This window comes from Mesitornis unicolor, unplaced genomic scaffold (genome assembly GCF_000695765.1).
Source record: "Mesitornis unicolor isolate BGI_N332 unplaced genomic scaffold, ASM69576v1 scaffold612, whole genome shotgun sequence".
Taxonomy (NCBI): Eukaryota; Metazoa; Chordata; class Aves; order Mesitornithiformes; family Mesitornithidae; genus Mesitornis; species Mesitornis unicolor.
In genome coordinates, this window is record NW_010166914.1 from 63,941 (window position 1) to 77,270 (window position 13,330).

Consider the following 13,330-nt stretch of genomic DNA (forward strand, 5'->3'; position numbering starts at 1 on the left):
GCTGCAGTCTCCCATGGCACCTAGGGTTCATGCTCTACTAATGTTGCTGGCTCCAGATCAAGAGCTGACAGCAAAAAGAGATTAATAATGACTTCTATAAGAAGGTTTTAACACTATCCTATGTAAAAAGTGCTGTAGTATGCTCATCCTATGTAAATCAAGAGACTATGATAAAGTAACACCATTTAAAAGATGTAAACATAATAATAGAAGATGTGTGTGTCTTTCTGACAGAAAGTGAAGGTTTTACTTCCAGGTCATTTCCAGGCCATTGGCAGGTACAGCATTGTTTTGAGGTACCAGTGGTCACTCAAAGCATCTCAGTGTCTTTGGACCACTGTTGCATCTAGAACGTCATGGATGGTCACAGTGATCAGCCCTGGTCTTCTAGTCCCTGAAACATCTGCCTGGACATGGGGTAGTGACCTCCACTGACAGTGAGGTACCAGGTAGTTTTTTTAGACAAATCTTACAGCCAAAGTGTAGGGTACCAAGAACTTACAATTATCAAATGACTTGGCATTTCTGTGTTTTTGTTAAAAAATAACATGCTATTTTGAAACTTAACCAGTTGTTGTTAGTGCTTTTTTACAATAATGAAAATGCATCACTGATATTTTGCCACGGTAGAGTACTTGGTATTAACTTCTCTCACTGACAATTTCCCTTTGTATGGGTATAAAGCTCCTGTTTTCAGTGGGTTTCAGGCACTGGGTGCAGTCTGCAGAGCTGTGTGATATTGTTTGTATTGGGCCTGCAGCCAGTGTATGATAGAGGGCCTGGAAGAAAATTCCACATTTTAATACAAGAAAATATTTTTGCAGCAGGGCGATTTTCATTTTTCTGAATATCTTAGGAAACAGTATCTGGAGCAAGAGGAACTGGCTGACAACGCAGGTGAGATGACTACATGATCAGTGCTTCTGACAAATGTGTTTCACCCCAGAGCCCTTCACTTTACCTCACCCACTTGGAATTTACCACGTGGCTCTCACAGGGTGTCCAGAGTTTTTGCAAATATTGTATAAATGGAGAACAAAGTTTCTGCCAAGTTTCTTTCCCTGGGATGATTGGGCAGGCTTTTATGCAGCATTTTACTGCTCGTCTCCCTGAATCTGCAAAGAATCACATTTTTGCTCTGCTCAAATCAGGTTCTTATCAACAAATCAGGGTATCTGCCCAATTTTCTCATACTCACTGTGCTTCTTCAGCAGAAAAAAGCATCTATCTGCATTTACAGACCATTACTCTTTTAAAATATAAAGTCCAAGAACTAATTGCACTGTCTGCTTAGAATTTTCTCTGTGTGTTTTGAAGAATTTTGGTCTTTGAGCTAATGTTTTAAAGCTTTTTATCCCAGCTGACCCACTTTGCAGAAGACTTAGGACATGCTACATGCCTAAATATACCTGGTGCAGCTGAAAGCACAGAGGCGACACTGCCAAAATGAAAGTCACAACAGCAGGCATGTCTGACACCATGTCTGATGCAGATGCATTTTTCTCCCCAGGCTCCTCTTCTGGTATATCGACTATCTCCAGGGTACACATCCCATCCCATTTGTCAGCTTTTCTCTTTATGAGAGAAGCCCCAGCTTCTACTGCCCAGCCTATCTCACCTCTCCACTACATGCAAGGGGAGGGGAGACATCACCTAACAGGATGCCCCCAGTGTCTGGGCCAAACCTCCCTTCCCAAAGTTGTCTTTCCACCTCCTTCCTCACTGGTACCACAGAAAACCAAAGCAAGTAGGAATGCAAAGGGGATAACACGAAGTAGGTTAATGAACTAATCGAGAAATATGGGAAACAAGTGGGTTGATGTAAGGATGAGGTCTCTACTGTCATATAAGAACTGGCACAGGGAGGCAAAAGCTGCCATAACTGGCAGAGGGAATGGTGGGAGGACAGAGGGATCTCACTTAGGGCTTTTGGCACTGTTTTATTCCTCAGGAGAAAGCTCAAAGCTCTGTATCTGAGTAGCCAGAAGCATCTGAAACAGGACTGTTTCCCAGCTCAGCCTTCTCCTTCATAATGGAGAGGCAAAACTGAAGTGCATTCACCTCTCCTCATCCTGCTTCAGGCTCACAGGTAACTCAGGTTGAGAGTGTCTCCACCTTCACGAGCCGCTGCTGAAGGCTTTGTGCTGTGGTGTGTGCCTGGCAGGAGCCCAAGTCTCTCACTGACCCTCATCCCCAGGGTGGTGTTTAGCTGTGCTGTCTTTCCAAAATGCAGCATTTGGAAAGTGCTTAAAGATGCTTAAAGATGTGACTTAATGCAATTGCCATGTGGATGCTGGAATACCTCTATGAAGAGAGAAAAAAATAAAAGCCAGTTTGACCTTATGTTTTCAAATGGAATCTGGTTTTGGAAAATGTAGCCCTGTCCTTCAAGCAGCTACTGCAAAAGCTGTTTCATATCAACGTCATCCCTGAATTAAAGTTCAGCAGCTACCATGGCAGCTCAGAAAGAGGCAGAGACTATTGTCAACACTATCCAAAACAAACTAGAAAAAAAAACCCAGACAGCAGAATCAACATTTTCTCTTTGAGAATTTAGATTTCACATTGATATCCATCCAAATATGAGTGCACAAATAAACAGAAAACTTCTTCTCAGTTCTCTGGGCTTTGTCCCTTAGTTTATTATTTCTTCCTTTTATTTTTCTCCTCTGTGAAAACCCAGTTTTCTCATTTAAATTCCCTTAACTCTGCTTCTGCTAGGCATCCGCTGCTCCATCAAACTTCAAGTCTTTGTTACAAAAACAAAATCTAGTGCCCTCATATGCTTTCAATTTAGTTTCAGCTGTACTTTGCACTATGGTATGATGAATCTGTCCAGATCCTATTGTTAAAATTTTCTGTATAAAAGAGAACTTGCATGGAAACCATGCAAAACCAGTAGCTGGTTTGCAATGCAGCACAAAATTAAGGCAAAATTGAAAACCTCTAAAGTGAAAATTGTAAAAAATGTCTCAGCAGAAAAAGTATTTTAAGTACATAGATAAGTAATTCAGTGACTAGATATGAACTTTTTTAAAAAAAAACAGGCTACGACTGGATAGAAATTCCTTTAAAACTACCATATACAACTTCTGAGAGTAAACCAAAGGTATTTCCAATCTTTTTTTGTAACTCCAAAAGACAGGGAGGTAAAGCAAATTAGCAGTTTTGAAAGTTACATCCATAAATCTGTCTCATTTCTATCTATATAAAACAGAAAAAAAAAGAATAAGACGTACATAGGCTCACCATCAAAATGACACCCAGAAAAAGCAAAATCTTTCTTTTGAAAATGTTACTTGCAACTCTACAGGATTATGTATTAATGTCAAACAAAAAACCTATGCAGTCAGAATTAAAAATGTACCACTATCTCAACCAGTTTCACATCTTTCTCAAGCAGCAAGAATAAAATTCATTAACATTTTGATAGTGCTCAAATAGAGTCTAAAATTACTGAAATATTTAGAAGGCCACTAACTTATCAGTCCCTTTATGTACTGCTGGGGACTTTTCACTAAAAAACACTGTATGCATAAGTGATGTTGCAAAGTAAGTGCAAATACAGACTGTTAAAAAAATTGAAACTATAATTTCAGATTATATAATAACAAGAATAATGAAGGACCAGAACTAATCTGCTTAAAAGAGGAAAAGCAGCCAAAATAACATTTTTGCTAGCATGCTTTTCATTCTTAGTACTTTTCCACAAACAGTGTTTGGGAAGAGCAAGATGCTTTAAAGGTCTTGCCATCTGTTTCTGATCCCATGAACTCACTAACTTTTCCTTATTCTTCACAGCGCAGTACTTTATTTTTCAGTTTACTGTCTACCACTTAGCACAGCAACCTGCTGTACACATTTCTCTCTCACCGCTGAGATCTGAAAAACAACATTTACCAGCTTCATACATTCTGCCAGTTTCTACCAGACTTTCAAACTGGCCATATGTCAAAATGTAGGGACCCCTGTGGCAGGACCTCCCGTGGGAAAGGGAATCACATCACCCACCTGTAGCACACACAGAACCCTCCTGGGGCATGGTCATATTGTGCGATAGAAGGTAACAATGTTCTAGGAATAGTTCTAAAACCAGAAGCTGTTTATTTTTTGCATCTCTTTCAGTAAGATCAATGATGTCAAGGTCTTGTGAGGAGGAATTGAAGTAAAAATTTGATTTTGTAGGATTATAAAGCAAAATTATCACCCTTGTTTCAAAAGTAACCCTCAGTTATACTCACATCCAAATTCTGGATCCAGTCTTGGACGTTACTTCTTCAACTAAGCTTTGTTCTTAATCGCATTCCTCAATTGGTTTCCATTTACTTATCCCAATTTGCCAGTGGCCTTTTACATGGCCTGTTTTATTGTCTTTTGTTCAGTCCCAATAGTAACTATGCAAAATCACAGCACCAAGACAAGAAGTCAGTGAGCACCATGGGAACTCAGTGTAGAAGGACTCACTTTGGCTCATCGTCAAAACTTGTTGGCCCCTCTCCAGTCCAGTATAAGCTAGCAGTAAATCCCAGGCTTTGCAGTCTGAATCAGTGGTTGAAGTTTTAAACCCTCAATCACTCCTTTAGGTACGCTTTTCTTCCAATATTTATTTCTTAATAAGACAAGCTGGCTTTGTTCTCCTCACTTCATGTTTTTTCCTTTGCTTTATCTCTTTCCATTTCCAGAGGGAACACCCACAGCCTGATCTTACAGACCTCTCATTTGCTTTCCAGAGGACTGCAGGATAACGGCTATGTTTACAGGACATTTGGCTTTAACTACTTGAACTGCTTAACTGCCTTAATTACTTTAACTTTTAACTGGTTTTGCTCTATAAAGCAATCTTCAAACAGATTTCTACCTCAGAAGAGGTAGTTAGTGCAGTTAAGCATTTAAAGCACTTTCTCCTGGCTGAGATCACCACTGCTGAAGAGTTTGAGAGATCGTGTAAACAGCTGCGCAATTCTGAACTGACATCTTTAACAGTGTATTGCAGTTATTTGCTGGGTCATTTTACATACGTCTTTTTGGTATGTGCCTCAGTCAAATGTACTTGAAGACTATTTAAAAAATGTTTTGCCAAAGAGCTGTGAAAATGCTTTCCATATCACATTTTGCCTCAGAAAGGTTATACTTCTACTACAGAAGTCCTCTTTTAGTTTGCTGAAAATAGTCTTTTCAAGGGACTGTGTGCCTTAAAGTTAACTCCAATCTTTGCCAGTGATTTTATTTCTCTCAGTAAGTCTCTTTCGAAACACAACCTGCAGAGAAATAGTGTCTTTTTCCTTACTTTGATTATTAATTTCTTTTTTAAATTTCGTTGTTGAATTCCCTGTACCTAAGAATGCCGGTTCAACTATACTAAAGCATTTGTAAATAAGGGAACTCTGAGGAACAAGACCCAGAAAACCAGATATCTGGCATATATGTGAAAATCCAGAGAAAATAAAGTACAAATACCATCTGGAGAAAAACAGAAAAGTGAAAAAAAATGTGATTTTGCAGCCTGTTATCAACTTTTAATGAGACAGTGTATTTTAATACAGTGATTGAAATGTTGCTTGTCTTGTGGTTTTCATTCAGCTGCCCTCACTATCTTCAATGGATATTCTACCTCAGCTCAGCTCCCTCAAAGGAGGAGCTCTGTTATACAACATCCTGATTTGAGGCTTCAAAATACAGTTTACTTCAGGAAGAAATTTAATTTCCACTCTTTTATGAGCTAAGGGGATCTGGCTGGTTTTTAGTAATATCAACCGCTTCTGCTTTCAACTTTGGCAGATCATGGCATAGGGGTGTGCTGTATGCATGTAAACTTTACAGCCCTCCCAGCAACAGCAAATGCAAAGATGTCCTTTCTCTGATTCTGTGGCAGACATCAGTTCCTCTGTGGCAAGCATCCTGGAATGATAATGCAACTTATGTGTCTCCATTTCAGTCAGACATAACGCAGGTATTTCTGATGTGGTTAATCTGAGCAGGATCACACATCACCTGGTAACACCCATGTACACTTTGAACTAAGACACTCCTGTATAACTGGCATATACCAGTGCCTTAGTTCATCGTATAGAAAGCCTGCTGTTTCCCAGCTCTACAGTCAGCAGGTAAACACTTAGCTGATGCTGCTGGTAATTCTCAAGCAATTAAAAGGTATACCAGGAACATTTTTGTCTCCTAAAATGAGCCATTTGAAATGAAACTCAGTTCAATTAACAGATGTCCTGATCTCTTATCTTAAAACAAATTACTACCTAGCAAACAGTACTTTGTTATGCAGCATGGCTAAATTTTGCCATTGGGGAAGGCCAGGCATGTCTTCACTGGCAATACTTCATAGCTGAAAACCATAAAGGATAAGAGGGATCATGCACGGTGACCAGAGCGGGTATCAGTCTGAGCTAACTCAGTAGCTGTGAACTACCACCTCATTTACAGTGACTCAGCAGTCTGAAGGGGCTAGATGTTCTATGGATTTCTCTTTGAGCTACACAAGAAAAACTGACTTGCCCACGTGGGTAAAAAACACATCTTTAGAAACCCATGTATTGCCTCAAAATTTCCTCCTAGATCTTTCTTTTCTGACAGTAGTGTGAAAGATTACTCAATAAAAAGGAAATTTCCAACAAAGAAGGCGAAAGTACCCACTCTGATTTTATCTTTTTGATTTTATTATTAGATTTGTGGGTAGTGAAGAAAATGTTCCTCTCAGTTTCCTTTCTGACAGTTCTACTCTGCTACCATTGCATCTTCCTTTTGCAGAAAATCCTGCAGCTTAGTCCTAATATTACCATTTTAAGGTTAAAAATCATTGGAGATAATTATGGAGATGCTGTGGAGATTCAGATGGCAAGAGTAAGAATAGCAAAGTTTAAGTTCTGTATGAGATGGTTAAGACTTATGCTCATAGAAAAAGAAAAAAAAGAGGGAATATATGATTTTAAGTTTGTTAAAACTGGATCATTTGTTGTTGTTTGCTGCATTCTCTGGCAAGAGTAGAAGAAATTAGCTTAAGCTGCAGCAAACAAAAAGAAACTTCAATTCCTCTAATGGCAAAACACCTCATAGGCTATTAGGAATAGAATAATTTTCATTTCAGCTTAGCAACCGACTTTAAGGTCAGTTTAGGTCAAGGGTTGGCAGCCTCCCACAGATGTTATGCTATTTTGTGTTCTCCATCCTCAACTCAGACATAAAACTAATAACCATGTGAAACAATTCTGTGGTTCTGATGACCCTTTGTGGTTAATTTACCACTGTGTGTTTATCAAAACCATCTGGAAAAATCTTATCTCACTAAACATCACATTTTTGTGTTCTGTTGAATGCTGTTTTTATCCCAGTCTGATGTAGCACTATGCTACAGAGGTAGAAACTAATGTCTCCTCTCAAGGCCAACTTCTGTGAGCTACTCGTTGATATGAAGTTGTAGACAAAAAAAAAGGCTGTATTTCACTCAGTGAAAGCACAGGCATGTTTGTGGTAATTAATGTTTTTTGATAAGACAATCAGGAGATAGCAGAAAATGTAGGTAAGGGTTCTGAAGCAAACTGATAAAGGAGGAGGGAAAAGCTAAGACTATCGAAGCTGATGAAGCTCTAGGGAATGTAAATCTTATTTACCTGTGCAATCATGTCTGCCGTTTCAGAATAACTGCGACACTTTTTGACAGCTGAACGAGCCAAAAAATCATCAATCAGCCTTATGCCAATGCCATAGCCCCTAAGGAGAAAACAAAGAAAGTTAAAATTCAAAATGGGGAACTTCTTTCCACCTACCATCTCCCTGATCTGTCTTTTGTGCTTTCTTAGCAAAAAAGCTGCATGTTCCTAAATGAATGGCTTTGAGGACAACAGAATTTGCTGGTCTAAATTATTCTTTCTACCACATTTTGCAGTGCAGTGGGATGGCTTTTCAGTTAGTCATTTAAGGAATCATACTCCTTAAAGCACCATACTCCTGGCAAGAATGATATAAAAGTTGTTTATATACGCATTGTCTAGACATAAATTTATATTTACATATATGAATAAATATTAGATGATAGATACATGAGTACTAGTATACAAAGAATACACCTGATTAATACTGTTTTGTCAGTAAAAATAGGGTAGGATAATATAGCACAGGATTTTGTCCATTCCTCTGTGATCCCCAGGGTTCATCTCACACTCTCATGAGGAGAACAAAGCAACGACCCCTTCAGGTCACAGCATTTACCTCTGGGCTGGTATGGAGTTCAGCGAACCTTGGACACCCTCCCTGCAGTGTTCAGGTGCCAGGAAAACCCAAGAACTCACATCTAATCTCTTGCACTTTATCTTCTTATCACTTCTCCTCATTTTTCTCTCTTCCTCCACAATTTCCTCTTTCTCTTTTTTCTAACATGTTTTCTCCCTTCACCTACTAGTTGCAGTAAGAATTCAAAAGTTGATAGTTAATATACAGTTTCAGTATGCCACCACCATCATTTTGTATTTAAAACACTACCATTTCAGATAAATGAAATAAAAATGTATGGAAGTTAATGGATTTTTTTAATAAAACAAATATTCATTCCTAGCTCTCACACATTCACAATGGTCAGTAACGACAGAGTGTGCACAACAGCTATGCCTCCAAGCACTTTTTGAAAAACGGAGAGAGATTGACACAAATGTTAGGAAAGAATGTAAACCTAACTCAGAATAAGTTTTAAGGGAATTTTTCCTTTCCTTTTATGTGGGCGCTGGCAGTCTCTGCCTGTTCATCAGAGACTACCCCCTCAGTGGAGCAGCCTGAACTCGGAGTTTCTTACTGATTTTATACCACATCTTTGACAAAAAGCCAAAAAGGGATCTGATGTCTAATGTGATGACAAGACCAAAACATGGTTTTGGCAGTGTGAAGTTTAAAATTGCAGTATCTCACACATCAGAAAACAATGAAATATTTATTTATTGCCCAAGTATCAATGTCAATAACATCGGTAAGTATGCCATCAGCAGTTACCAAGTTATATATTGGTGATGTACAAGACTACTTTGATCCTTTTCAATTTTTATGCCTTAGATTTCCAAAGTCAAATGAATAATAAATTGACAGGCAGCTATTTGGCAACTGTACAGTGAAAAGCACCCTTCTAATTATGGATTATATATATGCACATGAGGAGAGACCTAAGAATACTGTCCCAGACTGTCACAGCTCAGCTAGTCTACAAGGTTTCTTCCTTAAGCAGCGCTGTTTTCACCTTCAGAGCAGTAAAGATGGCCATAATGCTATCATTTTATCAAGTCTTTATCAAGACAAAACCAAAAATATTTTATAGAAACAGCTATAATAACAAAAACACAAGAAGCAAAATATGTCTCCACATGTTCCAAAACTACCCTTTAGTAATTTCTACCATAGCATAATAAAGAATCCTGTGTATTTTTGAAAAGTATGATTTTCATCAGAGATGAATGACAGATGAATATAAAATAAACATCCAAAGGATGTAGTCTCTTCTTAGTTTGTGAATAAATTACTGTTCTTTTTTTCAATCAATGATTTTTTTTACTCACTTCCATCAATAGCTTTGTAAACTTTCAGATTAACAGTAAAGTGTGCAGGTATTCTCTCCACTGTGACTGTTGTAAATCCATTTTGCAAGTCCATTTTGCCTGAAAACACAAGCCTTACCCTTCTGCTGAAGATCTTAGCATATCTTCTTGTTAACCAGCTCAAAAGTTGTTTCTTGCTGATTCCTTGTGATATTATTTTTACTGTGATAATACCTAGGAATCTCAGTCAGGATGACAGGATCCTACAAACGTAGGAGCTTCATTTTCCAAGAAGTTATCCATGTACAAACCAGTTCCTCATTGACCATTTGTGCTCACTCATTGCTGTATGGTCTTCTAAAGGTGAGAGGCCTCTCTGCCCTTGACCCAGGGAGGAAAGAAGAGAGCCACCCCTCAAGGGGACAATTCAGACTGCCCAAGTCAGGCACCCAAATTACACCCTCGGGGAAGGTGATTGGCTACAAAAGGACTGAGTCACCTAAGCCAAATCCCTACAACCTGGAATTGTGATGACTTCTTAGCGGTCCAGGTCACAAAACCATGGTGTAGCTAGATGAGGGGGAGCCATGGGAAGGTCACATAAGCAGTGAACACAGAAATGCATGTTAACTAGAGAACACCTGAGAGAAACAGAAAGTTTGTCTAGTTTGAAATAACATGGAAATGAAGAAATAGAAGAAGAGAGTTAACATGGAAGTTGAAACTGAATACATGGATATAGGAGATTAAATTTAAAAGTTTATATTATTAATTAGCATAACATAGGATCAACAAGGAACAGGTGTAAGCTATCAAAACAATCCTGACACTTTTCTTCTGAGAATTCAAAAGCTAAGAGTTGAACTTAATCCACACATTATCTTTATTTCTGTTGACAGAATATTGAACTTTATCCCTATGATCTCTGTAATCCTAGACAAAGTGCTGGAACTCATAAGAAAACAGACATAAAGCTGAAAAGTAACACACATGTGAATAAATAGCATTATCAATAAAGCTGAACATTTAAAGCAGTACTTACATTCTATCTAAACATGTGTTGACATCTTCATCTTTTTCATAGTCCTTGCACAGCTGGGCTACTAAAGCCCCATATGTGAGTACAAAAAGTTCTCTGCTCTGCCAGAAAAGGTGGAAATAAAAAATGAAAAAAACTAGAATTAAACTTTTCCATGCTTTTGAGCTGCTATTGTATTAAAAGTAAGTAAAAATAACATTTATACTAATAAGCGTTTGTCCATGGATGTTTAATCACTGCACTCCACAATTCAAGTGCGACAACCTGAAATGATCATCACTTGAGTCTCTCTATAGTGATTTTGCTTGTCAGAAATACCATTTCTTGGGATACAGCTACTTTTATCAGGTGCATTCTTGCATCTTATAACTGCACATATATGTGTTGGATTGATAAATGCTGTCAAACACCATCCAAGATTAATGACAAGCATTTAGTTGCAGGAAGAATAATAGAGGCAATGAGCTATTAGTCCTTTTACAACAGGAGTAACAGTATATATACACTGTTCCACAAATTCCACAAAGGTATGGTTGATCTCACAAACTTCTTGAACAGGAATTAATTAACAGGAATTAACTAAAGGACATGCTACAGGCCTGTGGCACATGGGCCAACTAGAGGTGCTTTTTGTTTATAGCCTGTGGAAGAACAACAGTGAATACTAATGAAAACAACAGAAAAATTACACAAGGAAAGGAAGAACAGCTTGGTGGAAAGACCTCTTACAGCTCCCTTTGCATCAAAAGCTTGGAGTTTAATCAGTGTTCCCATTTTGACAAGTCCCTGTTCAAAATCTGATATAATACGGAACCATTTCCTAAACTTGCCTTGGTGATAACTCCTGTTTACAATAATAGTGCACGCTTTGCCAGATTATTGTTAACATGTTTTTAATGGAGTAAATGGATGTCATACAGGTTCTGTATTCTTCTAGTCTCAGCAAAAAGTCTGTGTTGTAGTAAGACAAGTACCTCAGAGAAACTAAAGCAAACTATAATACAACATAATTGTATTGATCTGCCACTCTTGCAATCTGTTGTATTTTTTGTCCATAAACTTATGTATATTAACTTCAATCATATTACATTCCTCTATTTCATTTTCAGTGGAGACCTCTGTCCCCTTTTCAGGAACTGACACAGCACTGTCTTAAACCTTCTGGAACTTCTCCACTGCCCCAACTCCTACCAAAAATCACCATTCACCGTCCAGAGAGCTCTAAAGCTCTAAGTTCCTGACAAAAGACTTGTGTGAAATTAAACCAAACAAACACAGAACAGACATCTATGATTCTCTCTGTCTTTCATTTAATGACTATCTAACCACAGAGGCATATAAACTTCCCTGTCATTTCTATCTTTGACCTCAAATCTCCCTAAGAACTTAGACCTCTCAGAAACTTAGTCTCAGAAACTTTGTGCTCATCTTTCCTAAGCCTGTTCAGAATTTCAGCACTAGGAATAAAGTAAAAACATGCAGCTAAGTGCCTAGTGACAAGACAGTCACTTTGGTTTTGTTATCAGTCTTCTACAGTTGTCTACATTCTCTGCCTTACTAGGAACTTCCTCCCTCTTCAGTTTGTTATACATATGCATACACAGATACGTGCATCAGAATTATACTTGTGGATGCAAAAACATTCTCTTCAAGACACATTCTCTTCAGAGGTTTTTTAAAGCACTGTGGCCTTATTTCTGCATTATAGCACTTCGGGTTTTTGGACTTGTGCTAAAATATTCCTAAACAGTTAGGAACTTGCAACCACAGACAGAGATTCTGAGGAAACTCGCTACCTGAATTGTTCATATTTACACACACCACTGCCAAAGAACAAGGAGAATAACTGGTATATTTAATGGCATAAAATACTGCTTTTGGTGACCATACAGTTTAAGAAGGCCTCGGGAAAATCTTACATGCTGTATATTTAAAGCAACTGCTAGAGCTTTAGGAGAATATTAACATGAAGTGCAGAAAAAAGAAGGAAGCTTTGGTCTGTATGATTTCTACTTGATAAAATTCTGTGCTACATGATCAGTGGTCAAAGCCAACACTCAAAGACAATGGTTACAGTTTTACCATTGTTTCCCCAAGGATCAGATTTTGGCCTTAAAGTCAGAAGTTGGGATCCTGTGCACTGCTTGTGCATAGAAGTGCAACATTCGAAGCATGAAGAAGGACCTCTACTCATGCAACATCACCCCTAAAAGGAGATGTGATCTGCTATGTAGGAGGCACACAGTGGGTACCAGATATGCTGCAGTCCCAGATGAACCTGTGACTGTTGATGAACCTCTAATTGTTCATGGGATAGAGATGTGGCCAGAGCAGCTTCTTTTCTCCAAAAGAAGAACACAGATTTGGCCTCAGGGATTCATGTTGAGGGCAGGACTGTCTGAAAATCATTTCATGTCATAGGCAAGCTGGAGAGATATGAAGGCTCCTAGAGCAAACCTCAGTACTACTGCTCAGAGTCAGACTCCAAGTCCTATAGGCAGGCTTTTTCATGTCACTGCTTAATAGCTGGCAGCTTGTTGGCAGCTCACAAAGGGGTCTCACTGTAGCCATAAATGCTGCCAGTGCCTCTGCTCTCTTACTGGTCCCCATATTTTCAGTACTTTCCGGCTATTCAGAAATATGACTGTATAAAACATATCAATATAATAATAGACTAATCTTACTCCATGCACAATTTTAATGACATATTACAAAAATATCTTACTATTTTGTGGTTCTCCAGCTTTCTTCCTGGTGACCGAGACAT

The 13,330-nt window shown here is 38.5% G+C and overlaps 1 protein-coding gene across 1 annotated transcript in view; it reads right to left on the reverse strand.

Moving 5' to 3' along the window:
* TRAPPC3L (trafficking protein particle complex 3-like) overlaps positions 1–13,330 on the reverse strand; it is a 19,412-nt gene extending 6,082 nt beyond the window's left edge. The window contains exons 1-3 of the mRNA XM_010195108.1: positions 13,289–13,330; positions 10,567–10,664; positions 7,620–7,719 (exon numbers count right to left, since the gene is read on the reverse strand). Coding sequence (XP_010193410.1) covers positions 7,620–7,719; positions 10,567–10,664; positions 13,289–13,330 — 240 coding nt within the window. The remainder of the gene's footprint in view (positions 1–7,619; positions 7,720–10,566; positions 10,665–13,288) is intronic.